Source organism: Eptatretus burgeri, chromosome 8 (assembly GCF_056783735.1).
Source record: "Eptatretus burgeri isolate ZD-2024b chromosome 8, Ebu_testis_v1, whole genome shotgun sequence".
Taxonomy (NCBI): domain Eukaryota; kingdom Metazoa; phylum Chordata; class Myxini; order Myxiniformes; family Myxinidae; genus Eptatretus; species Eptatretus burgeri.
This window is the reverse complement of record NC_140968.1, coordinates 85,491,469-85,518,513: the sequence shown is the minus strand read 5'-3', so window position 1 is coordinate 85,518,513 and position 27,045 is coordinate 85,491,469. Positions and strand designations below refer to the sequence as shown.

The window sequence follows — 27,045 nt, the reverse complement described above, 5'->3', positions numbered from 1 at the left end:
GCAGAAAGTAAAAGTTGCATCAATCTTTTTGAAACGCCCTGTATTTTCTCCATTGGTCCTGCCGTCACCATTTCCCACTTCACTTTATGCCGTTCCCTTTTGTTATACTCCATCCTTATCCATTCTGTGTTCTAGCTTTTCCATGAGCCTCGACTCTGGATACAAAAAAAACAAACAAATAAATAAATGATTGTGGATTTTTAATGTCAAATGTAATTTAATCTAGTACATTGGACACCCAGCTTTAACATCCATTCGAGCAGTCTTATCGGCCGACACGCATCAATCCTCGCTCTTTCTGCAGAACACCAGGCTGACGTTGTATAGCTCGGCCGAGATTCAAACCCAGGCGAGACAGTTCAGAGGCAAGTGTGCGTAGCGTACCTCTAGGCTATCCTGCGAGCCCGATTTTACCATATATTTGTTATATTTACATCAACTAATAATGATGCATCATATACCTTTTATCACAGGAACAAAAGTTATGTATTTTCTGCCTGCCAATAGTTAAGAAGTGAAAACTATTTTGTCTTTTTATATGTATTTTTATGTGTGTCGGATGCAAATCCATGTAGTCTATATACGAGCTCCCTCATGAGCCGGGGACTCTAAAAAGGGAAAGGATTTTGAACTGGGGGCAACAAAAGAAGCTGAACCCTGGCAGGTGGTTGGGGGCCATGGAGCCATTCCTCAGGCGTGTGACCTTCGACCGGTTTATTTTGGTTCAGTTGGTAACTACTGCCCACTGCAGTGGTTTCTCTTTTTGTCCGTCGCTTTCTCTCCTGTCTTTCTCGTATTAACTCGTATTTGTTATGCAATGGTATTGCAGCTTGTAGTTGTATTTTTTTCTGTTTTTTTTTAATAAAAACAAAACTATCTCTTATCCTTGAGCTCGGTTTCTGCCCGGTTTTGAAAAGAGCTGTTGTGTCGTACAGCTGAGGTGAGATTTTTCCATTTCATATCAGGTTTGACTTTCTTTCTTTCTTTCTTTTTTTTGTCTTTAATCAAGCTTCAGATACCGAATGCTTTTGCTTTCCCAAGGTCCCTTATGCCTTATTGGTGCTTAAAGAGGAGTTTTCTTTCCAGGTCCATACCAGTTGTTCTCACCTGAGTGGTTCAAATTATGCTTCAGTTTTTGTGGCTTCATCCAGATGGAATCTTGTTTGTTTACTTTAGAATGTGTGACATCAAAAAAGTTTTCTTCTTTTCTTTTTGTGATGAAGGAATTTCAATGGACATGAGCAAACGCTTAACATTTCAGTGTTGATCTGTTCTGTGTTTGCTCATCTCATTAACTTCTTCTCAGTTGTGGAACCAATGTTGACTTTTCTTGTATTGTAGTTACCTCCACCGCTGAAGGTGGATGGATCGAGGTTATCTTTTCATCCCATCTGTTTGTTACTTGGCGAAAATTTATTTCGCTAAGTATGTTGGTTGGTCTGCAGCATCTATCTGGACCTGTTCTGTCTGTCGCACAATTTTTGGCCACAGTTTTCAAGAAATCATTCTGAATGTTTTTTTTTGTGTATGTAGGTGACCGGCCAAGGACAGCAACACATGCTTTTGGTGAAGATCCGAATCCGGATCCGGATCTGAGAATTTTTCAACTGATTCTTCTTCATTGAGAGAAAGGGCCAATAACAATATATATCACAATATTAAAGGTTATTGATGGATTTGGACAAAACTTGGTGGACAGGTTGGGAGTGCCACTAGGAAGAACTGATTCAGTTTTGGTGAAGATCCGAATCCGGATCTGGATACTTGAACTTTTTAATTTCTAAAGTGATTCTTCGCCATTGAGAGATGGGGCCAAAAATGATATACATGGGATGATATTTAAAAATTATTGGGCTCGAAATGTTCTACGCATTCGGGCATTTGTGTGGCGGAGGTATGCGGTCCACCACGTGTCCTCGTTTTTAGCTCGCCCGTTCGAAGAACAGAGAGGTATAGTGATACCCCAGCATGAGCGTGAGTGTCAGCGTCAGCGTGCGCGTGAAAATGTTAAAGTTTTTGGTGCAAGTTATTTCCTTTCTAATGTTTTTATCTACCACTATTTTTTACTGATTACAATATACAAATACATGTATTGCTTTAAAATTATTTGGATCAGACTTCAATGCTTTATAAAAAATGTTATTAGACTAGTCTTTAAAAAACGATAAATGTATAAACAGGCGAGCATTGGGTGGCTTTGACACCACTCTGGTTTTTGAATCGACAAGCTCCCCACTCGACCCCTCATGTCTTTGTCCAACATTTTTGCACCGCATCAGCATATTTAAATTTCTCGAGGCTGCTCTTGGTAAATGTCCTACCTTGACATATTGTGTTCTTATATTTTACAAGTGATCATCAGCTAAGAGAGAAAAATGGAAGCCACATCTAGTCTCAAGAGGTCGACGTGTCGTATTCAGGGCCGGATAAAGGTCTTCGTAGGCCAAGGCCCTTGAGATTCCGTCGGCCAAATTCAAGAGTAACTAAAACGATGATTTTGGACATGAAATTTAATCGGAACAGACTGCGGTAAATGGCGATTTGTCCGACTTTCAAATATACAAGTACCTGTAAAATCCAATTCGGCTTCGAAATTGTGAAACAAACGATACAGAAAACAAATTCGGAGGAATGTATGTGTATTCAATTTCCACCCTGCTGAAACACCTTCTTTCGTGCCTTTTGGTTGGCAAACGACGCGATCACTTCGGAGAAATCGATTTGCTTCATCAGCTCGGATTCAACACAGAGCAGAGCGAGCGTGGACACGCGCACCTGCCCCACTGTCGACCGAAGACAATTTTTCACGCGCTTTAGTGTGCTGAAGGAGCGTTCACCCTCGCAGCTCGTAGCAAACATCGAACAATGTATTCGGAGGGCAACAAAAATATTGGGGAATGTCTGTGTCAAATTGTTGTGAATAATGTACTTGAGCATGTCCGATGCATCGATGAACTTGTAGTATTTCGAGCAAAGTTCTATTTCCTGAAGTTTGTCCATTTCAACGTCAGCAGGGTACGCTGAAACCAGTTTCTCCGCTCTGCGAGAGAGTGTATCATGGTTGAGGCTGTTGGCCGTGGGGATGAATCCAAACAGATCCGTGATTTTCTGATAGCTCTCTCTTCTCCTATGGATTTCTGTCAGAAGGCGATCGAGTATGGAGAAGTACGTCTCAACTCTGAACTTCTCCCTGCCAGATTTTGGGGTTTCTTCTTCCTCGTAATTTTCATCGAAGGCCTTCTTTTGCCTCTTGACCCGACGATTATCATCAGCGAAATGATGGACTCAACCATCTTTTTGGCGCGGTCCTCAAATGCATCGAATCTTTCATCGTTTCGAAGCGACTCTATGTATTGTTGTGGATCTCTGCCACTCCGGCGTGCGGGCGACCGCTTTTAGCTAATTGCGGCCGCGCGCCCACCGACCGTGGCAATCCAGTCGCAGCTTTCGGATCAACGCCGAAATCCAGCTACGGGTGTGCTTTTAACCATACCACAACCTTGTCAATGCTCTGCCCGCGCTACAGGGTCGATCGCCGAATTGTCGATTTACCTAATTATTTGCGCGGTCAGACTACCGAAAGGTTGTACCTCAACGGGACCTGTCCGGAAATGAGCCGCTTTTAAGCAGCCCGTTCCGTCTGCGATTGCCAAGCGGTTTATTATCGCCAAGCCCCGTTGGACCCGAAAATGTTATCGGCTATTAATAACCAGCTGTTTATTCCGAACGCAATTATGGCAGTTCAATGGAGGAAGGGACGAAACGAGCAGGTGAATATTCAAACAATGCGGACATTTATTTTCAATGCAGGCATGTATGCAATGAATGGGGGTAAGGGACAAGACACGAGCAAAAAAGACCTACAGCCGTTGTCTATTTATTACATGCATGCACTTAACAACAATTCTACTTAAGGACAAGGCGCCACAGACTTCCATGCAAAAACCCCAGGAAAGAAAAGGGAGAACAGGGCCCATAGGCCTTTCATGTTCCTTGGAGCTGTGAAGACCGAAGGAGCTCCGCGAGACCGTGCAGGTTACCTGCCACCCTCTTGGTGACTCGCTGGGCGACCCTCAATGTCTCTGCCTGAACTCGTCTCGACTCCAACAACGCCTTCAACGGTGCCTCCAATGGCGAACCGGTTGGCGACTCCTCTCCGGCTCCGACTCGACCAAGTCCAACGACGCCTTCAACTGCTCCCAGTCTCCACACCGATTCCACCGGTTCCACTAATGTACTCACCAATTCTCTCACGCCAACCTCTCAACTGCCTTCTCGGCGTTCCGACGCGACCCTTTATCGCCCCGGGGCGTTTGCCCTCCCCCTTTCCTCCCGGCACGCGGGACAAAATCTTTGGGATCTCCGATGGGGACGTGCTTACGCCTTTTTTTAAGGCGTCGCCCCAACCGTCATTTCTGTTTACCTGTTCTGAAGGATATCAGGGCAGGAGTTGCTGAGATGCTGTGGTGGGGATGGCGTGGTTGTTGAGATGTCGTTGTGGTGGTGGTGGTGGAGGTGGCATGGGTGTATTGGTGATGGCGTGGTTGTTGAGATGTCATTGTTTGTTTGAAAGAGATTTTGGCGGTTGTGGAGAAGGTGGTGAGGAGATGTTGTTTAAAATAAAGATAGAAAAGAATAATACTACCTCAAGATTCACAGCCCGGCACACGAATAATGACCTTTAGACATTGGTGGGGAAATCCAACCAGGACACACACTTATCGACATAACTGATCTTCGGGGAACCTGAATGGTGTTCTGTGAATTTCCACAACCGTAACAGCATTCATTGAGGGCATCATAATGCTGCTTAACCGCTCTGACATCTATTCCAGGTTGTTGGAGACATCTGTTTACTCGATCAATGTTGCCAAGTAGATCAAACCAGACAGCGCACATGATTGCTGTTTCGGTCAGTTCCATCTTCTCAGCCAATGCTTTGGCTTCCAGTCTCACTGACGGCGTGTCTTTAGGGCGCTCGGCTATCTTAATTAGCGCCTTCTTTATGTCCTTGTAGCTTGCGGAAAACGCTTTACAAGCGTCCGCGCGAGCTGACCACCTCGTATCAGACAAACATTTGAGTTTGATGGCACGTTCATCGAGTGACTTTTTAAAATGACCCATCTTTGGGAAGATGCTGACAAAGTTATACACGACTTGAATAAGTCCAAAGTATTTGACGGCTTCCAAGCAACTCTCGGCGGCAGCAACTCCTACCAGATTCAAACTGTGCGCAGCACATGGTACCCACTGAGCCAATGGATTAATTTTACAGACTCTTGCTTGTACGCCTGAATAGACACTGGACATGTTGCTTGCATTGTTGTATGACTGCCCTCGACAATCCACCAGATCAATCCCATTGGCTTCCAGTACCTCTTGCAATTTTCCAAACAGATATTCACCATCGTGATGCTCAATGACGACGTACTGTAGAAACCTTTCGACGGTGCTACCATCTTGCATCACATATCGAAATATCACCGTCAACTGATCAATATGCGAAACGTCTGGCGTCGAATCGATGGAAACACCATAATATTTCGCATCCTTTATTTCTCCCACGATGGTAGATTTCACTTTTTTGGCCAGTAGTAGGATAAACTCGTCACATATTGTTGATGACAGGTACGACACACTTCCCTTTCCCTTGTTCCCATACACATCAAGGTGCTGGGCGAGAAATGGATCGAATTTTGAGACGAGTTCAAGACAACCAAGATAGTTTCAATTGTTAGCACAACCCAGCTGCTCAGTCGTGCCCCGGAACGGAAGCCCTCTTTCGGCCAGGAACGATATTACAGAGACAATTCGCTTCAGGACATTAGTCCAGTTAGCTTCCTCGTGCAGGTACTGCTGTTCAAATGATGTGTGAATCCTGTCACCTACATTTCCAGTGACTTTTTGATTGCGAGAATATGGGCAGTCCCACGCTCGTGCAACGCTAGACAGGCAGAGGCATTCTTCCAATCATTGAATCCGATTCGAAAATTACTGTGATGGCTTTCGTGATCATTGCCATCGGGACATAGGAGTTTGCACACGTAGCAGTAAAGTTTACCGTTTGATGGAGAAAACAGCATCCAGCCCCTGTTCACCGTTTCCCCATTCGTGAGTTTCCGCTGAAAGTGTTCGCACCGAAAGTACCGTGTTTTATCTGGATACACTCGGGCCGTATACGAAAAATCTGCGTTCCTATCTTGGCAGGGAGGATTCTGGATGAAATTATCGACGGGTTCTGCTGAAAGAGTCCATTCAGCAGGATCAGGATTGAAACTACGAGCCGCAGCACTGGCTGCAGTTGTTTCAATGCTTCTCTCGTTGCTCGATGCGACGGTATTGGTATCATCACCTATCGAAATGTGATGCAGTGCGAGATTACTTGATCCCTGGACATTGACATCAGAAGACTCTGCAAGCGCACATTCCGTTTGCTCATTTCGACTCTGGTGAGGTGAAATTTTTTTAACATGGATCCAGACAGTCTTTTTGTTTCTGTTTCACGCCTCTTCTTTTTGTCACGTTTGCAAGTTCCACTTTCGTGGTGCCGAATATATCCGTCGGCCATAGTCAAGAATAAAAAACGACAAATAAGAGCAAAACGAAGAACTGCAAGCGTCAGGATACTCGATAACTCACAGGAAAGTAAGAGGGTGACAGTGTGTTCATACTCAGTGCGAACGTTACCCCACCCATCAGCCAGACGATAGCGGCGATGTCTGTGATTGGCTGAGTTGTGATGTGATCATATGGTTCCCACACTCGCTGTCGACGATCACTGTGTCTGGGAACGTGCCAGCCGGCTTCGCTCACGGTGTGTACAGCCTTCCTGCACATGTCGAGTCACATAATTAAGACTGAAAAAAACGTCGTCGGGAATTTTCGTAGGCCAAGGCCCGGGCCTCATGGGCCTAGTGGTTGATCTGGCTCTGGTCGTATTCTCTATGCCAAGACAACAAGAAGGAGAGACTTATCACTGGTGGGATACAGGGACTTCTCCATGAATGTGCACTTCAAAGGCACAAGATAAAAACACAAAGAACAGAAACATCAGAGATTGGATTCAGAATTTAGGAGCATCAAAAAAAAACTGTCTTGGCATAAATCATGCTGCTTGTTGTTTATGGACGAGGGAAAAATTTCAAGATTGGAGTCAACCTCAGCCAAATTTGAACCAAGCAGCAGTCGCATTGATGTTCATACAGGACTTCAAAATTCTGGTAAGCCGCTATACGCTGGCAACTATGCACGTTCTGTCACATGTCAACGAAAGATCCATCATCGCAGTTGACATAAGATCATTTTTTCATGTCTCATCGCAGCCTCATCTCAGGTTATCAATTTGGATTCATACCAGGTCACTCTACCTTGGACATGCTGCTTCTACTCTCCCAACAATGGATGGAGGCCCGCAATGTCAGACATGAGATCAGGGCCTTCTCTCTGGGCATACATCGAGCTTTCGGTGCAGTCTGGGATTCCGCCTGGCTCTCCAAACTCTCTGCCTATGGCATCCAATGCGAACTCCACACGTGGCTTACTGACTTCCTACACTCTCGTAGCCAACATGTGGCTCTCAACGGAATGCTTTCTTCTCATCTCCGTGTTAAGATTGGAATACCCCGTTGCAGTGTTTGAGGCCCCATCCTATTCCTCTTCTTCATCAATAATCTCTCAGACTCTCTGGAAAATCTTCTTTATCTCTTTGCTGAATACTCTACCCTTTGCTGTGACATCACTCATCCTTCTGACATACCGACAGCAGCCTCTTCCCTCTTTTCAAACCTTGACAAAATCACAAACTGGTTAAACACTTCGAATATGTCTTTTAACCCTGGATATATATATATATATATATATATATATATATATATATATATATATATATATATATATATATATATATATATATATATATATATATATATATATATATATATTGTTACAGTTGTGAAAATTCGTATTACACCATAAAGGGCCCTCAGGTGAGATATCTCCATAGGTACATGTGTAGTTAGCCCAAACCCGTTATATGGAGGGAATTTATGTGATCCATCTGGGCTGCGACGCTTTGAGTTAGCCATTTTTCTGTTCTATCTTTTATTTCAAACAGCATCTCAACAACCATGCCATCCCCACCACAGCGCCAACCACACTACAACGACGCCACCTCCACCACCTACGCTACCACATCATCGCTTCTACGGCCATTCCCAAACACCACCAGTCAACACCAAACGTCATGTTCCCGGAGCCGTTCGGCAGTGGAGGCCGAACGCGTCAATCCACGGATCAGGAATGCTTCACGCCCACTTCTCCTCCGTCCAATGGGCAAGCGTGAGGCGGCTTGGCCCCGCCTCTAGGCACGTGTAGGTGAATTCCGTCTATGTCCGTCTCTGCAAATTTTAGGATTAGGGGAGGTTCACGCCCATTTTTGCCCAACCAATGGCTGACCGGGGGGGGGGCGGTGTGGCCCCGCCTCCAATCGCGTTCTGATCCGGGAATTTGCATATCGGCGCCTCCTGAGAGCTATAAAGAGACGAGCGCAAGGCGACTCGCGCGAAGAGTGTGGAACTGGGGGAGTTGAGCGCGGTGGTGAGAGAAGAGAGAAGCGTGGAGCGTTGAGCATTGGGGAGCGGAGTTGAGAGTTGAGCTGGAAGAAGGGGAGTGCGCGCGGTGGAGCTGCAGGCGGCGGGTCGGGGCAAGGAAGCTCGGGTCCGAGGCAAGGAGGACGGCGGTCGGCGACGAGGTTGTGGTGTTGGGGATCGCTCGTCTCGTCGCAGGACCCAAGCCAGCCAGCCACTCCCCTCCCCCAGGGCATCAACAATTTCCCCTTCCCCCACGCTGAGATAGTGCAAAGGGGGCCCCGTTCCTCCCCCCCCACCAAACATGGTGCCAACGAGCACGCCAGGGGCACGGAGTCGGGGCACAGCGGCGCAGACATTTTGCGGCTTGCCCGCCAACGCGTCACGAGGACGCGGGTAAGACCTCCCCGGTCTCGCGGACCTGGCCGCTCCTCTAGGTCCCGCGCACATTTGGCCTACGGGCCTGTCTGCCTCCTTGTCTGTGAGGGTGGCTTCCTTCTTTTGCTTTTGTGTAAATGTGTGTTGGCGCCGTCTGTGAAGTAAAACTGTGTAAGTGTTGCTGTGTGTACGCGTTAGGTTGGTGTCAACTGTTTTCTTCTTGCCTTTGCTTTTTGTGTATTCTGTATGGCTGTATATACGTGCTTTCCGTGTGTCGCGTAATAAAATGCTTGTTTGTTGAACTGTGCCCGTTTCGCTTCGTCTTTTCACTAGTTGAATCTCCATCTTGCATCGCGTAAGGGGTTCGTAGTGGGTTCAACATCCCGGTAATTAATCGGAACCGTCAAGGCCGACGATAACACCGCTCGGTTATCACTGTAGCACGGAATGGACCGCTTAAGCGGTTCGTGTCCAGAATCGACCTGTGGTGAGGTACGATTGCCCGGTTAACCATCCGCGTCGGTACTTAGGTAAGTCGAATTTGGCGGACAACCCTACCCTACGCGGGTGGCCGATTGGCACGATTGTGGTGAGGTCGAAAGGCCCACCCGTGACTAGCTCCCGGCGTTGTTCCGAGAGGGTCACGACAGAATTGTCCGTCCGGTGGGCGACGTGCCGCGATTCGAGTTACGCGGCTAATCGCACGCCGGCAGGCGAGAATTCGCAACTATATATATATATATATATATATATATATATATATATATATATATATATATATATATATATATATATATATATATATATATATATATATATATATATATATATATCTCTCTCTCTCTCTCTCTCTCTCTCTCTCTCTCTCTCTCTCTCTCTCTCTCTCTCTCTCTCTCTCTCTCTCTCTCTCTCTCTCTCTCTCTCTCTCTCTCTCTCTCTCTCGAATAAATTCAATCACTCAAACTCTTGGGTCTCACTCTCATCCATGGTCTCTCTTGGGAAAGCCATATTTCAAAGTTGGCCTCCACAGCCAGATGCCGGCTGGGCATCTGCCTTCGTGCAATGTCCTTCCTGGTACACCTGACCTGCTCTCTACTGACAAAGCTTTCATCTGCAGCTGGATGGAATACTGCTCTCACCTCTGGGCTTACACCCCAGCCTCACACCTTGCTCAGCTTGACGCCATGGAAACCAAGGCCTTCAAGATCATTGGAATCCCTCGCGATGAAACCGAGTTGATGGCTCTATCACTTCACCATTGCCGACAGGTCGGTGGTCTCTCTGTCTTCTTCTGCCTCCTTTCTGTTCTTGCACTCTCTGCCCTTCCTGTGCTTTGCTCCCCCACCCACTCCAGGTATCTGCTTGATGCATGCGGTCCACCAGGAACCCCCTCCTAGTGAAACTGCCAAAATCCAGAACCACTGCTCACCTCCACTCATATGTTCCTTTCTTTTTCTTTCTCACCTGTGGAACCAACTTCCAGCCTCTCTTCAATGTCATTCTTCCCTCCAGGTATTCAAGACATCTGTTGACCACCATCTCAAATCATCCCCCCATACAAAACCATGATCTTTTATACACCTGTTAAAGTACCCCCCCAACCCTCCCAAAATTTTGTTTGTGTATCCATCTTGTCTACCTCTTGCGTTCTCCCTTACCCCTCACCGTTACCTGTTACCTGTTTGTCCATCTCCGTGTATTTTCTCCCTCTGCCCTGCTGTTGGCATTTCCCTCTTCTCTTGCTGTTCCTTTTGTTATGTCATGTCCTGATCCGTTCTGTGTTCCAGCTCGTCCATGTGCTTTGACATGTGCTTTTGATACAAAAAAAAGCCAAAAACAATTTCCCAAGAAGAAGGCTAAATGGCTGTCAGAAGAGGCAATAAATATTACAGAGAGAAGAAGAGGGATGAAAATCAAAGGCGAATTAGAGGGCTGCGATTGGAAATTGCTGGTGGTTTTCAGTATAGCCAACTCATAATACCATTTGGTAGCACTTCGAATTCTGCCTCATCATGAAAAACGTTTTTTTTTTTCCTTCAAAAAAGCGGGACACCTTGGACACCAAGACTAAACTCGTAATGCCTTCCTCTGGGAATCATAATCGAGAGGACACGAAGCGGCTAAATGCCAACTTTCAACAACAAGCTGGGAAAAAACAATAAATATTTCAGTACAGAGACATGCATAGAGATCGAAAGTGACAAGATTCGAGAGATCACAGGAAAGTTTACGACTGGCATTGTTGTCCTTAACAGAAGAACAGGAAAGGATCTGAGAGAAGAAACACAGGTGAAGGAAAGGTGGAAAGACTATGTACAATGAAACTCTTATACAAATAAGATATCAATATGATGACAACCTTTGAATAAAGAGAATATGAGTAAGAACCAATAGTGATTGAAGGTGAGGTACCGATAGAGCACTGAAATAGCTGGTAAATGGAAAAGCACCAGGTGCTGACAAAATTCTAATATAACTTTTTTCAGGTAGTTGGGGAGGAGGCAATCAGAACTTTAACAGCTCTTTGTACACAGATCGAGAGCAGGATTGTGAGGCCTTTAAAGGTGGAAGCAGTCTGTCTACACACCATTACCAAAGAAAGGGGATGCAAGAGAATGTTCAAGTAACCAAACTTTTTTTTTTAATACCTTGTCGAGGCTCATATGAGAGTTAACGCGCAATGCACAGCAAGGGGGGCATGAGACAAGAGGGGCGGGCGTGGGAAGGACAAGACAGTGGGGAACAGAGACATTAGGAGATCTGTGGAAGGGAGAGGGATGGGGCGGGCAACATGGGGAATAGACGATGGACATGAGGAGGGACTTTCAGGAAGGAAAGCAGGGAATTTGAATGGGGTGGGTTCAGGGTGGATTAACGGGGGTAGAAAAAAATCGAGGTTTTGGATGGGGGACGATAAGAGGTGGTGGTGATCGGCTGTTTTGAAGGCCTGGAGGGAAGAACGGGATTGAATTTGATTTCACATGCTGGAATTTCACATGCTATTGCTTTGATTTCACATGCTGGAAAGATGTTACTAAAGATCATTCAATACAGAATACAAGATGTTACTTAAGATCATTCAACACTTGCAATACACTCTATTCTATTGGTTCACTATCGCCAGCCAGTGACCACTATATTTGTTATGTCTGTGTGTCTGTCTGTCCCTCTGTTCGATCCAGTGCTCCGTTAATACAATGGCGATTTCGATGAAACTTGGTTGGTAGGTTCATACCATGACCTAGTTGTGTGCAAATGAGAACCGTTGCTCTGGACACCACCGTTTCCTAGCAACGGACCTTTGACATTTTTGAAAAATCATAAAAAAATATTTTTTTGAAAATCAAAAATCGGGCCATGAGCGACTGTGGGCAGTACATTCAGCCATATTGTCAAAAATTTCCAGCCGGATCCTATGAAAACTGTCGGAGAAGAAAGACTTTGACTGAACCCTGGTCGAAAACAATAAAAAAAACCAAGTTTGTTATATCTCAGAGACTGAGTCAGATATACATGAAACTGGTATGGCAGGTTCATGGTATGTCCTAGTTATGTGTGAGAAAGAACCGTCGTTATGGACCCCTCCATTGCCTAGCAACGGCCAAAAACCTCTAAATGTGGGGGTATTTTAATGAAAAAACAATCTGCAGCATTAACCCTTGAAGCTAGAATCATGAATTTTCTTGTGCTTAATCCTCAGGTCATTCCCCATTGAGTGGGCCCATCGCGTCAGGTTCTATTGGGTAGTCGACTACCCATGTCTGCCTACCGGCTTGTCTGTGTGTCTGTCTGCCCAGAGCATAACTCTGTGGACTTTGATCCGATCTTGATGAAACTTGGTTATGTGTTCAATATCAATGTCTCGTTGTGTTTTCCTGGATGAGGGCATGGCCACGCCCATTGTGGGCAGAGCCACGCCTCAAGAATGCCATTTTTAGGAGGTAGTCAGATTAAAATCTATCTTCTGGGGAATTGACTGAATGGAATGGGTTCTTCGGTATTTGAATAGCAAAATGAATTATCTAAAACTTGTCAGATTTTTCATTTTCATCCCAAGGTCAAGGTCACAAGGTCCACAACTTAGATTGCGAATTTTGACATTAAAATCATACGACTGCCCAAACTTTGAGAGCTCGGATGACAATATTTTTAATGCATAATCTTGAGGTCATTCCCCACCTAAAGTCTTGAAACCGTTTTGCTCTATCTCGAACACCTTGCCCATGGCGCCTCCTTCAAGTTTGTTTTTACGCTGATTTCATCAAAGTATGGATAATCCGAGGAGTGCGAAATGCCATATAGCCTATATGACGTTATATTGTTCCTGAAAAGATCAAATTTTCAAAGTTGTGGCAATCGAACCGGGTTTTCGACCTTCTTCGACGAACTAACTCCAATAAGCTATAGCACGTATCCTGTTTCCTTATTTTAATGTCCACAACATTGTTTTGTGACCTTTAATGGTTATGCAAAGGTCAAATTTTGAAAGTTGTTGAATGAAACCGGGTTATCGACATTTTGCAGCGAATAACCTGTCACTCGTACCACATCATGTTGATCATTTTCATAACTTGGTCAAAAATTATCTCATTGTCTCGTCCTTGAATTCTGAAACAATCTACATAGTCTAAGTACCGCTCGTGAACCATTGTCGCCTCCCGGCTTGTCACTGGTTTACAAGATCGAGGTCCGCACACTCACGTCTGTGCTGTCTAACCTGGGTTTGAATCCCGACCTAGCGATAAACTGTCATCCCGGTGTATCACAGACAGGGTGATTCATCAATGTGTGTGCCGTCCCTCAGATTGATGTTAAACGGGCGTCACATCTGCCAGCATTCTTTGGTGGACGTTAAAGATCCCATGGTGTCCTTTTCGAAGAGTCGGCGAGCTATCGCCGACCCCCTGAACAAATTACAAATTCCTGCCCGAACCAGAAGAGGGCATTGCATCAACAACACAGCTGCTCCCTCAGCCAGTTATGCTACCCTGCAACCTTGTGCTACATACAAATGAAGAAGAGTATGGAGCTTGCGGTCATAAATGTTTTTTTTAATGCCTGCACAGTTTTCCATTTATCAAAAGTGTATCCGATTGTTATAGTAGTTGCTTCAGGTTTTTATTGTCGCTAAAATTTCTCACTTGTAACTGTGTCCGCCACTTGGTCATGCTCTCATCATGTTTCTCACTTCCCAAGTTTTTTTTTTTTTTTCAATCAATCTATTTATTTTACCTATCCCGTAACCTTGTCTTTCCTTATTTTTTTTACCTGCCCCTTTTAACCCTTAACATATTACCCCACACTACCCCTGCGAGGGAAGACGTTATTTCTTTGTGCGTTTTGTAAACACGCACTCTAAATTTTGCTTCCTCTTACTATCTAATTCACCCTGAAGTGACACACACACACACACACACACACACACACACACACACACACACACACACACACACACACACACACACACACACACACACACACACACACACAGAGATACTTTGAGACCTGGGAGGGCTCTATTCCACCTTCTCAAACTCGCATATGGAGATAACAACCAACGACACACACACATACACACACACCACATACACGCACCACATTTAATTTGGTTCGTTTTAAAGAGTTTGAGTTTGGCCAGGACAAGATACAAAGCTTGAGTAACTGTTACTTTTGCTTGATTACTTTTTGTGCTGCAAAATGGAGGATTACTCATGTGGTTTTCATTCTTTCTTTCACACAGCACTCCGTTTGTCGTTACTTTTTACTCTTCATTTGCTTGCTGATTGACATTTGTTTTTGTTTGTTTTGTAGATTTGGGCAAAGAGAGGGGACTTGGAGTGTGTGTTTTTCTTTCTTCCTGGGCTGCGTCGGGTGCAATGGCAGCCTCCTCTTCCGATGTGCTCCTTGAAGATGACCTTTGCAAGGTAAGGAATCCATTGTTTATGCATTTTCCTTGAAATACACTCTATTCCATCACTGGTTAACGTGATGGAGCGTTTGGTCATTAATTACTTTATGCCTCCACAGTTTTCCATTTATCAAAAGCATAGACATTTGTTATGGTCGTCGTTTAATTATTATTATTATTGTTATTATTATTATTATTATTAATTTTTTTGTGACTGTGTCCGCCACTTGGTGGCACGATAATCATGTTTCTTCCTTCCCAAATGTTTTTTTTTTCTATCAATCTGTTTCTTTTACCTTTCACTAAACCTTATCTTACCTTATCTTTTACCTGCCCCTTCTGCTTCCTCTTCCTCCCATCCGTAAGGACTGGCTCTTTGCTCGTAATGTTTACAGGATGAATTGAACAACATTTGCATTGGAAAAAACAAAACAAACGACCAATATGCTATTATGCAATCCGAAGTTCATTTTTGGTTCTCGGGGACATTTTGGAAGAAGTAAATTGGACAATATACACAATCAAACAATGTCCACCACTTGGTGGTGCTCTAATCATGTTTCTCATTTCTACTTCTGTTTTGTCATACCCCTTCGCTAACTAAAACAGATTTCAGACTACACGACTGCAAAATTGATATTTTTTCCTTTCCACCTGACTTTGGAACAGAGGTATATACTTTTCCTACTGTAGATTCTTTAATTTTGTAGAAAATGACGTGAAACCCAGTATTTTGTTCTGGAGCATCTATATCTAAATAGCCGGAATGTGTTTGGATGGGCGGACTTTGTATTAGTAAATCGGTGGGCAGACCATCGAAGGACTGCCTTGCACCGATTGTCTGGACAGCTGGCCTAACTCCACCCCACCCAATAAAAAATAAATTGTACCTCTGGCATATTGCTGCTCTGTTAGGCTCAAGTTGTATTCACAAGTTATATATAGTCTTCTCTGTAGGTTTTCTCCTCCATGTGAAAAAGACTAAAAACAACTATTGGAAGCATCATCGGTTGCAGTCCATCGGCATCACAGGCATTTTGAGGCACACAGTTTGTGTAGACCCCAGGCTTCAATCCTTCCGGTCTATACAATCATTCCTTCTTGGCCCAATGGATTGGAATCTATCAAAGCCATATGAACATAAGCACATAAGCAATAGTCATGTTTTGGCTTCATGACATAACCTGAGCTGTTTTATATAACCTGATTATATATATATATATATATCTCCAAAGACAGAGTAAACAGCGCTCTCAGAGTTTTGCATACAGTACAATCGATGGGGAGGGGGGGGGGTGTAAATTATTTTTAAATGTGTACCATGTACTGCCACCTGGTGGTGGGTGGCAGAGGTTATTACAATTTCCTTTTTTTACCTGGGCAATGCTCCTCCACCTTCCTCCTTCGTGTGTAGCACACGGCTGCAGGTAGCATCATTGGTTGGTGCGGCTATGCTGCTGATGCAGTGCCCCTCTTACCAGTGCAATGACACTCATTTCACCAACCTCAGAAGGGTGACAGGTTGAGTCAACTCAACCGGCAGAGGCTCAACTCAGGACCCTAAGATCTCAATCCAGATACCCTTACCTCTAAGCCAACACCAGGCTTCTTATCTGGGCAATGCTGAGGTTAAAGCTCCCTTTGCATTGGTAAATTTGTCACCCTTCCCTTCTCTTCCCACCCACTCTCCCCCAATGGCAAGCTGTCAGTAATGAGGCGAGGGAAGGGGGTGGGGGTTGGTGAATGGTTTAAAACGGTGAGTTGAGGTGATGCCAGTTTGGGTTCATATAAAACTCTGAAGCACCTGCCTGTCCCATTGCCGCAAGGCCTGTCCGCTTCCCTTTTGGGAAAAAAATAAAATTAGGTGGTGTAAAGAGCGAGGAGTGGGGGGGCATTGTACATTGGATATTCATCACAGCCTTTTTAGATGCTGAATTGCGAATGATATGAAACAACAAACTCAAAGGAAGATCAAAATATAAATGCAATATAGAAAGCTGTTTGTATTTAGACGTCTTCTTCTTCAGACGTATTTAGGGAAGGATGCGCGTGGAAATTGAAACAAAGCTCCAATTAGCCAATCAATTGATCAATCTTCGTGTTACTTATTCACGTTTCTCTTCCCACGCAGCGCCGGGTAAATCTGCTAGTGTATATATATATATATATATATATATATATATATATATATATATATATATATATATATATATATATATATATATATATATATATATATATATATATATATATATATATATATCTATATAAAAGATCTGACCTTGGGAGTGTAGTCAGAACAAAAGTCATTGGACATAGATTTGGGGTCGATATGAGATGGTGGCCATTTTTTGTTTGCTTGTTTGTTTTTTTCCTCTCGACAAGAGTGAGGCTTATGGAAGATTAAGGTTGAATTGACATTGTGGTCGTGGGGAAACACTATGATTTTTGTTAGATTCCACTCGTTTTTCTAGCTTTAGATTCCACAGAATCCAGGAGAGACAAATGTGAGAAGAAGAGCAGAACTCCACTGAGCTCTGGACAAAAGCCTTGTAGACTGCGAGTAGCTGTGATTTCCAAGAAAAGACTTTGATTGACCTCCATCAGTCTGGGGCTGGCTTTGGAGGCCAGCTTTGCGATGTGGTTGGCTCAGGAGAGGCCATGGCTGATGGTGCTACCTAGAAGTTCGAGAGACTGAACCTCTTCCAGACTTAGCTGACTGTGGAAATAGACAGGTGGGTTGGTTTGATGATCTTTCTGGAGCGACGTGGTGATACGATGAGATTTTCTAGGATTGAAAGACATGTCCCATTTATCAGACCAGCACTTAATCAATTCCAGATCATAGAATCATACAGCTGCAGTCTGCTGAGCAGTGCGATGGGGGTACTGTACGACATAAGTGGTGATGTCTGCGAAAAGGAGAGAGGAGGTTTTCCAGAGCATCGGAGAGGTCTTTTATACAGATGAGGGACAAGATTGGGCCCAACATACTTCTTTAAGAAACTCCCGCCTCCAATAGGAGAGTGAAGGAGAAGGTTCAATTGACTGCATGATTGTAAGGATTCCGAAATTCAGCAATAAAGACTTGATTGGAGCTTAGATGCCACAGGCAGAGCTGCCAGATTGTGTCGATTGCCCGTAATATGACCAAGGAGTCTGTCCTGACCTCTTCTTGAGATTTAGCCCTTGCCAACCATTGTTCAGAGAGGAGCAGCAGGATGTATATATTTGCATCCTGCTTTGAAAATAGGAATATTTGCCCTCAGCATCAATGATGGATTCCATGATTTTTCTTGTAACTGGAAAAAAATCTCTCTGGTCTGGAGTTGATTGGATCGGTTTTTGCACCCTTCTTATAGATGGGAGTTGTGTTTGCTGACTTCCAGGCTGATATGAGGCAGCCAAAGGAAAAGGACAGACTGAATCAGGCAGACAAATAGGAAGCAAGAACGGCAGAGCAGGATTTGAGAATATAGGCACGGACGCCATCTGGGCCCATCACCGAAGCAGGGTCGAGGCCGTATATAACTTTCTCTACCTTTTCGGGTGAGAAGGACACGTACCCACTCTATCAACTTGACTATGAGGGGCTAAAATTGGGACGGAGTGGGATAGATTGGGTATTCGAGATTATGGAGGGAAACACAATCCATCCATTCATTGGGACCATTGGTGCTGCCTGAGCAGTCTCCTTGGCTATTGGACACAATCCTGGACAGGTCACCACTCAACCCCACCTGGTATTAATTCAACAACCAAGTGGGATTTGAACTCAGGATCCTAGGCTCCCAAGCCCACCACCCTAACCATTAAGCCAACACAAGGGATGAGGGAAACACAAGCGTTTAAACATTCTTCCTTATATCTGGCAGAGTCTGCACTCATGCCGTTTTAGGTGAGGGAGGGCTTGGAGGGGGAGGATGCACCAGAGACGGACTCGACAAGGTGCCGCCATGACTTGGAGGAAGGAGACTGCAGGTTGGAGAGTTTAGCCCTTAGGTTTATAAAATGATGTTTCCTGGAAGGCCTTAGGTGTTGCGAGCCTTACGGAATGTTTTGCTTCACGTATCGTACACCAATAATGTCCAGTTCTTTTGAGTCCTCTGCATCTGCACAAGCCTAAATCTTTAACATTTGCATTGCATCTTGTGCAAAACTCCAGCACAATGTGAGGAGCTGAGAGGGTTACAGGGTTGGATTTGGCCTGCTGGAGTATGCAGAGTTGATATCTGATTTTGATGGTCAGCTTGGAGTGTATAACCATCTGAGGATAGGTCATGACTAATACTACAAACCAGAGGCTCAAATCAGCAGCTCTGCTAACGGTTGGCCACAGTGCAAGGTTGTGCAGATGATGTGAGACTTACCTTGGTTAGAGATCTTGTTTACAGCAAATTATAAATTTCTCGTGCAGAGCTGTCACTCATTTGAAAACCAACAACTCCGTGGTTGATAAGACCTGCTTTTCATGATAAGATTCTGAAATCATGTGTCTTTTCAGCCAAAGGCGAAATCCACTTGACATGTAATTTGGGTGTGTACTTGCTGTCATCGAGGCTTTGGAACATTTGAGCAATTTCCTGATGAAACAGGCACACTCCACCCCTTCGGTAGTTAGCTGTATTTGCCATGTGAGCCAGAGGAATTATGTCACTTTGGGGAGCTTTAAGCTTCTTGGTGTGAGCTCCACACAACTTTAGCTTGATGACGAAGCTCAGTTTTGATGATTTATAAAAGATTTTGCCATTTTGGTAAGTACAATGTTTTATTATTATTATTATTATTTTTAACCTAGCAGTTTTTATTTACTATTCTATCGAATTTGTATGCTTTATAATCGAGACTTGGATGCCACTTAAAATAATGGTCGAATTTGAAAGCCATTTCTTGCGAGTGGCTTGCGTTTCTGGTGTGTCTATGACTGTCTCTCTACCCGATGGAGTGATGGTCTTTGCTTGTATATTTAACCTCTTAAAATAAATTGTACATCTCTCGGTGTTTTGTGCAACTTCAGTAGTGTTGAGGGCATGATTATATAGGTCACACGGGCGCACATTCGACCATGTTTTGCCTGTTGTCCAACTTTTAATTACCTTCAAAAGCTGTTAGTGTTGCTAAATAACGTTCTGCTTTTTGGTTTACGAGCGCCAGCCAGAGTGACCACTATATTCGTTATGTCTGTGTGTCTGTGTGTCTGTTTGTCCAGAGCATAACTCCGTGCACTTTGATCCGATCTTGATGAAACTTGGTTATGTGTTCGATATCAATGTCTAGTTGTGTTTTCCTGGATGAGGGTGTGCTACGCCCATTGTGGGGAGAGCCACGCCCCAAAATAGCCATTTTTAGGGGGTAGTTGGATTAAAAATCTATCTTCTCCTCGGGAATTGACTGAATGGAGAATGGGTTCTTCGGTATTTGAATAGCAAAATGAATTATCTAAAACTTGTCGTTGTCCGATTTTTCATTTTCGTCACAAGGTCAAAAACTTAGAAAATTGCGAATTTTGACATAAAAATCATACGACCGCCCAAACTTTGAGAGCTGGGATGACAATATTTTTTATGCATAATCTTGAGGTCATTCCCCACCTAAAGTCATGAAACCATTTTGCTCCATCTCGAACACCTTGCCCGTGGCGCCCCTTTCAAGTTTGTTTTTACGCCAATTTCATCAAAGTATGGATAATCCGTGGAGTGTAAAATGCCATATAGCCTATATAACGTTATATTGTTCCTGGAATGTTCCAGAGGACGTTTTGCTCCAAAGGTCATAATCCTTGACCTTTAACCTTTAAAGTTCACAAAGGTCAAATTTTCAAAGTTGTGGGAATCGAACCGGGTTTTCGACCTTCTTCAACAAACTAACTCCAATAAGCTATAGCACGTATCCCGTTTCCTTATTTTAATGTCCACAACATTGTTTTGTGACCTTTAAAGGTTATGCAAAGGTCAAATTTTGAAAGTTGTTGAACGAAACCGGGTTTTCGACATTTTGCAGCTAATAACCTGTCACTCGTACTACATCATGTTGATCATATTTATAACTTAGTCAAAAATTATCACATTGTCTCATCCTTGACTTCTGAAACAATCTACATCGTCAAATACCGCTCGTGAACCATCGTTGCCTCCCGGCTTGTCCTTACCTTTCCTGTTATTTTAGAAAGAATATATTTGTTTATAAGATGACGTTTTTGATACTTTGCTTATGGAGTTGAGAAGTTATTCTGCTGAGGAATGCCGACAGATATTACTCATAATTTGATGGGTTTGAGGGTTGTGCAGTAGCGGCTGAAACCCGATTCCTATTCAAGTTCCTCCTCATGACTCCATCCTTGCTCCTTACTTATTGGGGTTTCTTCTGATGTCTCCATTGGTATTTGGTCTTCCGTTTGATCACTTACAATTTTATTGCTGGTATTTTAGGCTGCCTGCTTGCTGTCGTGTTTTTGAGTACTTGTTTCATGATGATCTAATAAAATTCTCTCTGCTGTTAATTTTCTGATTGCTTCCCTGTTTTATTTCTGGAGGTTTCTAAAGGCTTTCTCAGGAAAAAAAAAAATGCAAATTACTCAGCATTGAAGAAGGGGTTTGGGAAAGGGAGGTGGTGGAGTCCTTCGGAACTTGTAGTACTTGTATCCTGCTTGGTTGTTTCACATAATTAATGTTTTGGGTTGTGGATAGTTCATGGTAACGGCCTGAACAACAGTCTGTGATTCTTTTTTGTGTGTGTCTGTTTTGCCCCATTTCATATTTATCCTCGAGCTTTTTCGAAAAAAAAAATGGGGAGATATTGCAATTGACTCCATCTGTCCGTCACACTATCTCCCAAACGGTTGTGCAGAAATTAATCAAATGTGGTGGATATGATCATGACGTGGCAATATTGTGCAAGAGCAGTCAGTTTTGGCCCTGCCCCCTGGGGTGGTGTAAAACGGTCGAGTGCAATTACAGGCACATGTTCAAACATTTTAAAGTTAAACTTCGTACACGTGATGAACATTGCGAGACGCATGGTTGAAACGTTTTGTTTTGGATTTTTCTCTGTCCTGACCATCCTAGAGCTCTAGGATCTGAAGCATCTGAAGCTCTCGGAAGGTTTTTTATTTTTTCTTGTTGCCAATCCACACAAAATATCCCATTAATAACAAAGTAAGAGCCTTTTTTTACTTTTTTTAGAAATTTTTACAAACTAATTGAAAATGAAAAGCTAAAAATGTCTTGCGTCAATAAGTATTCAACCCCCGAGTCAATACTTTGTGTGAGCGCCTTTGGCAGCGATTACAGCTTCGAGTCTTCTTGGGTATGTCTGTATCAGCCTTGCACATCTGGATTTGGGGGATTTTCTCCCATTCTTCCTTGCAGATTTGCTCAAGCTCTGTCAAGTTGGATGGAGAGCATCAGTGAACAGCAACCTTCAAGTCTTTCCACAGATTCTCGGTGGGATTCAAGTCTGGGCTTTGACTGGGCCACTCAAGGAATTTCACATTCTTGTTCTGGAGCCGTTCCATTGTTGCTTTGGCTGTATGCTTGGGGTCCTTGTCCTGTTGGAACGTAAATCTTCACCGCAGTCGAAGGTCATTTGCACTCTCAAGCAGTTTGTCCTCAATGATTTGCCTGTATTTGGCTCCATTCATTGTTCGCTCATGCCTGGTGTTGGCTTAATGGTTAGGGTGGTGGGCTTAGGATCCAAGGATCCTGAGTTCAAATCCCACTCGACTGTTGAATTAATACCAGGTGGGGTTGACTCTGCCTGTCATCCTTCCGAGGTCGGCAAAATGAGTGCCAGCATGCTGGTATCCTGTGTCGGAGTGGCGACCCGTCCAGAATTGTACCCAATAGCCAAGGAGACTGCTTAGGCAGCACCAACGCTCTGCACAGAGTATGGTCCCAGTGGATGGATGGATTGTTCGCTCGATTATTTCAAGTCTCCCAGTCGCAGCTGCTGAAAAATATCCCCATAGCATGATGCTGCCACCACCATGCTTCATGGTCGGGATGGTGTTAGATGGATGATGAGCTGTGCTCGGTTTCCTCCAGACATAGTGCTTTGCATTCAGGCCAAAGAGTTCAGTTTTCGTCTCATCAGACCACAGAATATTTTACCTTATTCTCTCAGAGTCTTTCACGCTCCAGACTTGCTTTCATGTGCCTCTTTCTCAGGAGTGGATTCCATCTGGCCACTCTCCCATAAAGCCAAGATTTGTGAAGTGCTGCAGAGATTGTTGTCCTTCTTGCAGGTTCTTCCATCTCAGTGAAGGAATTCTGTCGTTCTGTTAGAATGGTTATTGGTTTCTTGGTCACCTCGTTGACGAAGGGCCTTCTTGCCCAGTTGCTCTGTTTGGTTGGACGGCCAGTTCTAGGAAGAGTCTGGGTAGTTCCATATTCTTTACATTTATTAATGATGGAGCTCACTGTGCTTTTGGGGACTTTCACCACTCTAGAAATTGTTTTATACTCTTCCCCAGATCTATGTCTCACAATTCTATCTCGGAGTTCGATGGACAGATCCTTGAACTTCATGGTGGAGTTTCTTCTCTGACATGCACTGTCAATTATGGTACCTTATATTGAAAGGTGTGTTTCTTTCTAAATCATGTCCAATCAATTGAATTGGCTGCAGGTGGACTCCAATCAAGTTGTGGAGACATGTCAAGGATGATGAAAGGAAATTGGATGCACCTGAGCTCAATTTGGAGTGTCATAGCAAAGGTGTTGAATACTTATTGACGCAAGATGTTTCAGCTTTTCATTAATTTCAAAAAAATTCTCAAAACATGTTTTCACTTTGTCATTATGGGGCATTTTGTGTGGATCGGTAACAAAAAATTATATTTAATCCATTTTAAGTTCAGGCTAAAACACAACAAAATGTGGCAAAAGTCAAGGGGTGTGAATACTTTCTGCCGGCACTGTATGTGGAAGGTACTTTACAAGAATCAAGCTGGTTATATTACCAGGATTTTATATCTGATTTTTGTGAATTCAAAATAAAGTTCAAGTTTGTTTTTCTAAAGTTTGATGCATAAACTACAATACTTGGACAAATGAGATGATAACCATGCTGCACTTGCTCTACCAGTCATGATTATGGCAATGTCACAGTCTTTACAAAAAGCTCGTCCGCCACACGTCAGTGCAAGATGGCCAGGTTTTTGGGGTTTTTTTTTTTTTTAAATCCTTTTCTGTCTTTCTTTATTTTGTCCACTTGCATTTTGAGATGTTTTATAGTTTGTCATTTGAGTTTTTGGCATCAGATTTTCAAGAAATCTTTATTATGAGAACATGGAGTGCACCAACTGATAAATAAATTTTAAAAAAGGATTTGTTTTTTTCAGCTGGTTTTTTTTTTTTTCTCATCAAGTTTAGTTTGAGTCTCAAGCAGACAAAACTAGAAGGGCACTCGGTCGAGCACATACCTCCGCCACGTAATGCCTGATCCACGAGAACATATCGGACTCGATACATTTTTTAAATATCATGCTATATAATACTTTTTGGCCCGATATCTTCACCAACGTGTCCACCAAGTTTCATCTGAATCCGCCCACGACTTTTTTTAAGATATCATGCTATATTATCGGTTTCGCCTTTTCTCTCGGTAGTGAAGAATCACGTAAAAATTATCGGATCCGGATTTGGATCTTCACCAAAATCTAATCAGTTCGTCCTTGTCACACACACACACACACACACACACACACACACACACACACACACACACACACACACACACACACACACACACACACACACACACACACACACACACACACACACACACACACACACACACACACACACACCTTGTCCACAAAATTTCATCCGGATCCGTCCACAACTTTTTGAGATATTCTGCACAAAGATAAACAGACAAACAGACAGACAGAGAGGGATGAAAACATAAAGTCCTTCACCTTCGGTGGCAGAGGTAAAAACGACCAGACGAAATACAACTCTCAAAACGATTCCTTGTGAACGTCTGCAATCTGATTGTTCTTTATTGTTATTCATAGTAATTAAGATTAATGTAAGACACTTGAACGTCTGCCAGAACAAGGGTTGAACATCAGCTTGTGACACTACCCTGAGGGCAAAGAGTAGAAAGAGAGGTGAGGCTATACCATCGCAACACGAACAAATCAAACGCACAAATAATATATTTTGGCCTCGACTCAAGGTCGTGGGATTGTTTTAATTTTTGACTGCATGCATCTTCTCACTTGAAATATTATTGCGTAATTGTATTTGAAAAAAAATCAACCTCTTTATATATATATATATATATTTTTTTTTTGGCAAGCGATATGCTAGTTCATTAAAAGACATTCTTCTTACTTCCTGTTTTGGTTCACCTTTGTGCATAAGTCATTTGTCACAGATGGATAACGTTCAGGTGGCTTACCTGTCATTTACCACGACCGAAGTAGCACTCAGGTCTGTGCCAGTTTTGTACATTTATCAATATTGTGAAAATATAGTTTTGTAATCTTTACCGTCCTCTTTATTTTCTGATGTGTGCCACTTGTATTGAACCACCCGTCTATCGGTTGGTTCAGCGATGACCAAAGGAGGTTTGTTTGGACTTTTTCAAAAATGACTTGCATTTTTTTTTTTTTTTTTTAAATAAGAGTCGGTTGTGTCTTTGCAGACCAAGTTCTGTGTGGTGACGTTAGTTGTGTTTTAATCTCGGTCAGTGCGGAGTAACACCTTGCAACATTTCCTTGCTCATCTATCTACTTTCCCATTGCCTATTATTTTAGCTTGCGTGCGATTTGTTTAAAACCTTGTTTGTTTTGCGCTAAGCTGTTTTCATTTGATGTTTGACTTCTTGCTGCTCATTCATTGCCTGCAATTTGAACATACATAGGGGCATAATAAGCGTTAATCCCATTGGCATTTACTCTACGTACTTTGACATTCCATCACGGGTTATTTCAAACCTTTCTGTTCAGTTCTTATAATCGCCAGTTGTACGTTTGCGATTACCTTTTTGCTCCCAGTCGAGGCACACAATTTTCACTTTTCCTTACAACAAAATTTTTAGTTTTGTTTTATTGTGAACTAGTCCTGCATCACTTCCTCACAAACTTCAGATGTCTGTGCATGTTGTTGCTTGCTTAATGTGTCACAGCAGCAGAGCCTCTAAGTCTCGTCCTTTGTGAGTGGGTTGAAGGTGTATGTCCTGAAGCACTCTTCACTCCCTTTACCCTCCAAAAGCAGCCAATAAATCCAACATTGAGCAGCCATAGCTTTGATTTACATCATCACCCCGGACATGGAGAACAGTTTATTTTGTTTGTTTGTTTTTTGTTATATACAATGCCAAGGCTCATATGAGAGCTAACACACAGAACGTACCACAAGAGGGGCGGGAGAGGGAAGCACAAAACAGTGGGGACCAGAGACATGAGGAGATCTGTGGAAGGGAGAGGGATGGGGTGGGGAACACGGGATAAACAAGTTGGACACGACAGGGACTTTCAGGAAGGAAAGCAGGGAATTTGGAGGAGGTGGGTTTGGGGCGGATTAATGGGGGTGGAAAAGATTGTGGTTCTGGATGGGGGAAGATAGATAGATGGTGGTTAACAGCTGATTTGAAGACCTGGAGGGAAGAGTGGGATTGAAGAGGTGTGGGAATTTGTTCGAAAGGTGGGGAAAAAAGAGGAATGAAAGAGTGAAGGTGAGCAGCTATTCGTGATTTTGGCAGTTTCACCAGAAGGGGGTTCCTGGCGGATCTTGAGCGCCTTTCAGAAATATGGGGGGGGGGGACAGATCGCAGACAGAGCTGGGGGGGCTGAAGAGCAGGTGGTGGAACACAGAAAGACCACCGACCTGCCTGCGGTGAGAGACTGAGAGGCCCAAAGACTCAGCCTCATCATGGGAGATACCGATGATCCTAAATGCCTTGGTTTCCACAGCGTGAAGCCGAGAAAGGTGAAAGGCGGGAGCACCAGCCCAGAGAGGAGAGCAGTACTCCATCAGGCTGTGGACGAAAGCTTTATTTGTGGTCAGGATCTCTTGTGGGCCAACAATGGACTTTGTACGACAGAGGATGCCCCGCCTGAAACTGGTTTTGGAGGGCAGTTTGGAAATGTGGCTTTCCCAAGAAAAATCATGGCAGATGGTGAGCCCCAAAAGCTTGAATGAAAGGACTTCTTCAACATTGTTA

General features: G+C 43.7%; 1 protein-coding gene across 11 annotated transcripts in view; it reads left to right on the top strand.

The window, feature by feature from the left end:
* LOC147022201 (5'-AMP-activated protein kinase subunit gamma-1-like) overlaps positions 1-27,045 on the top strand; it is a 114,714-nt gene that overhangs the window by 15,478 nt on the left and 72,191 nt on the right. For 7 of the 11 annotated variants that reach the window (XR_015061112.1, XM_085892878.1, XM_085892879.1 and 4 more), the window contains exon 2: positions 14,775-14,887. Coding sequence is in view for 8 of the 11 variants with exons in the window: in XM_085892876.1 (XP_085749002.1) it covers positions 14,775-14,887 (113 nt within the window). In the remaining 3 variants the exon portion in view is untranslated. Of the gene's footprint in view, positions 1-746; positions 941-13,780; positions 13,985-14,774; positions 14,888-19,519; positions 19,626-25,240; positions 25,311-27,045 lie in introns of those variants that run through there. The other 4 variants (XM_085892880.1, XM_085892877.1, XM_085892884.1 and 1 more) reach the window with 4 other exon arrangements.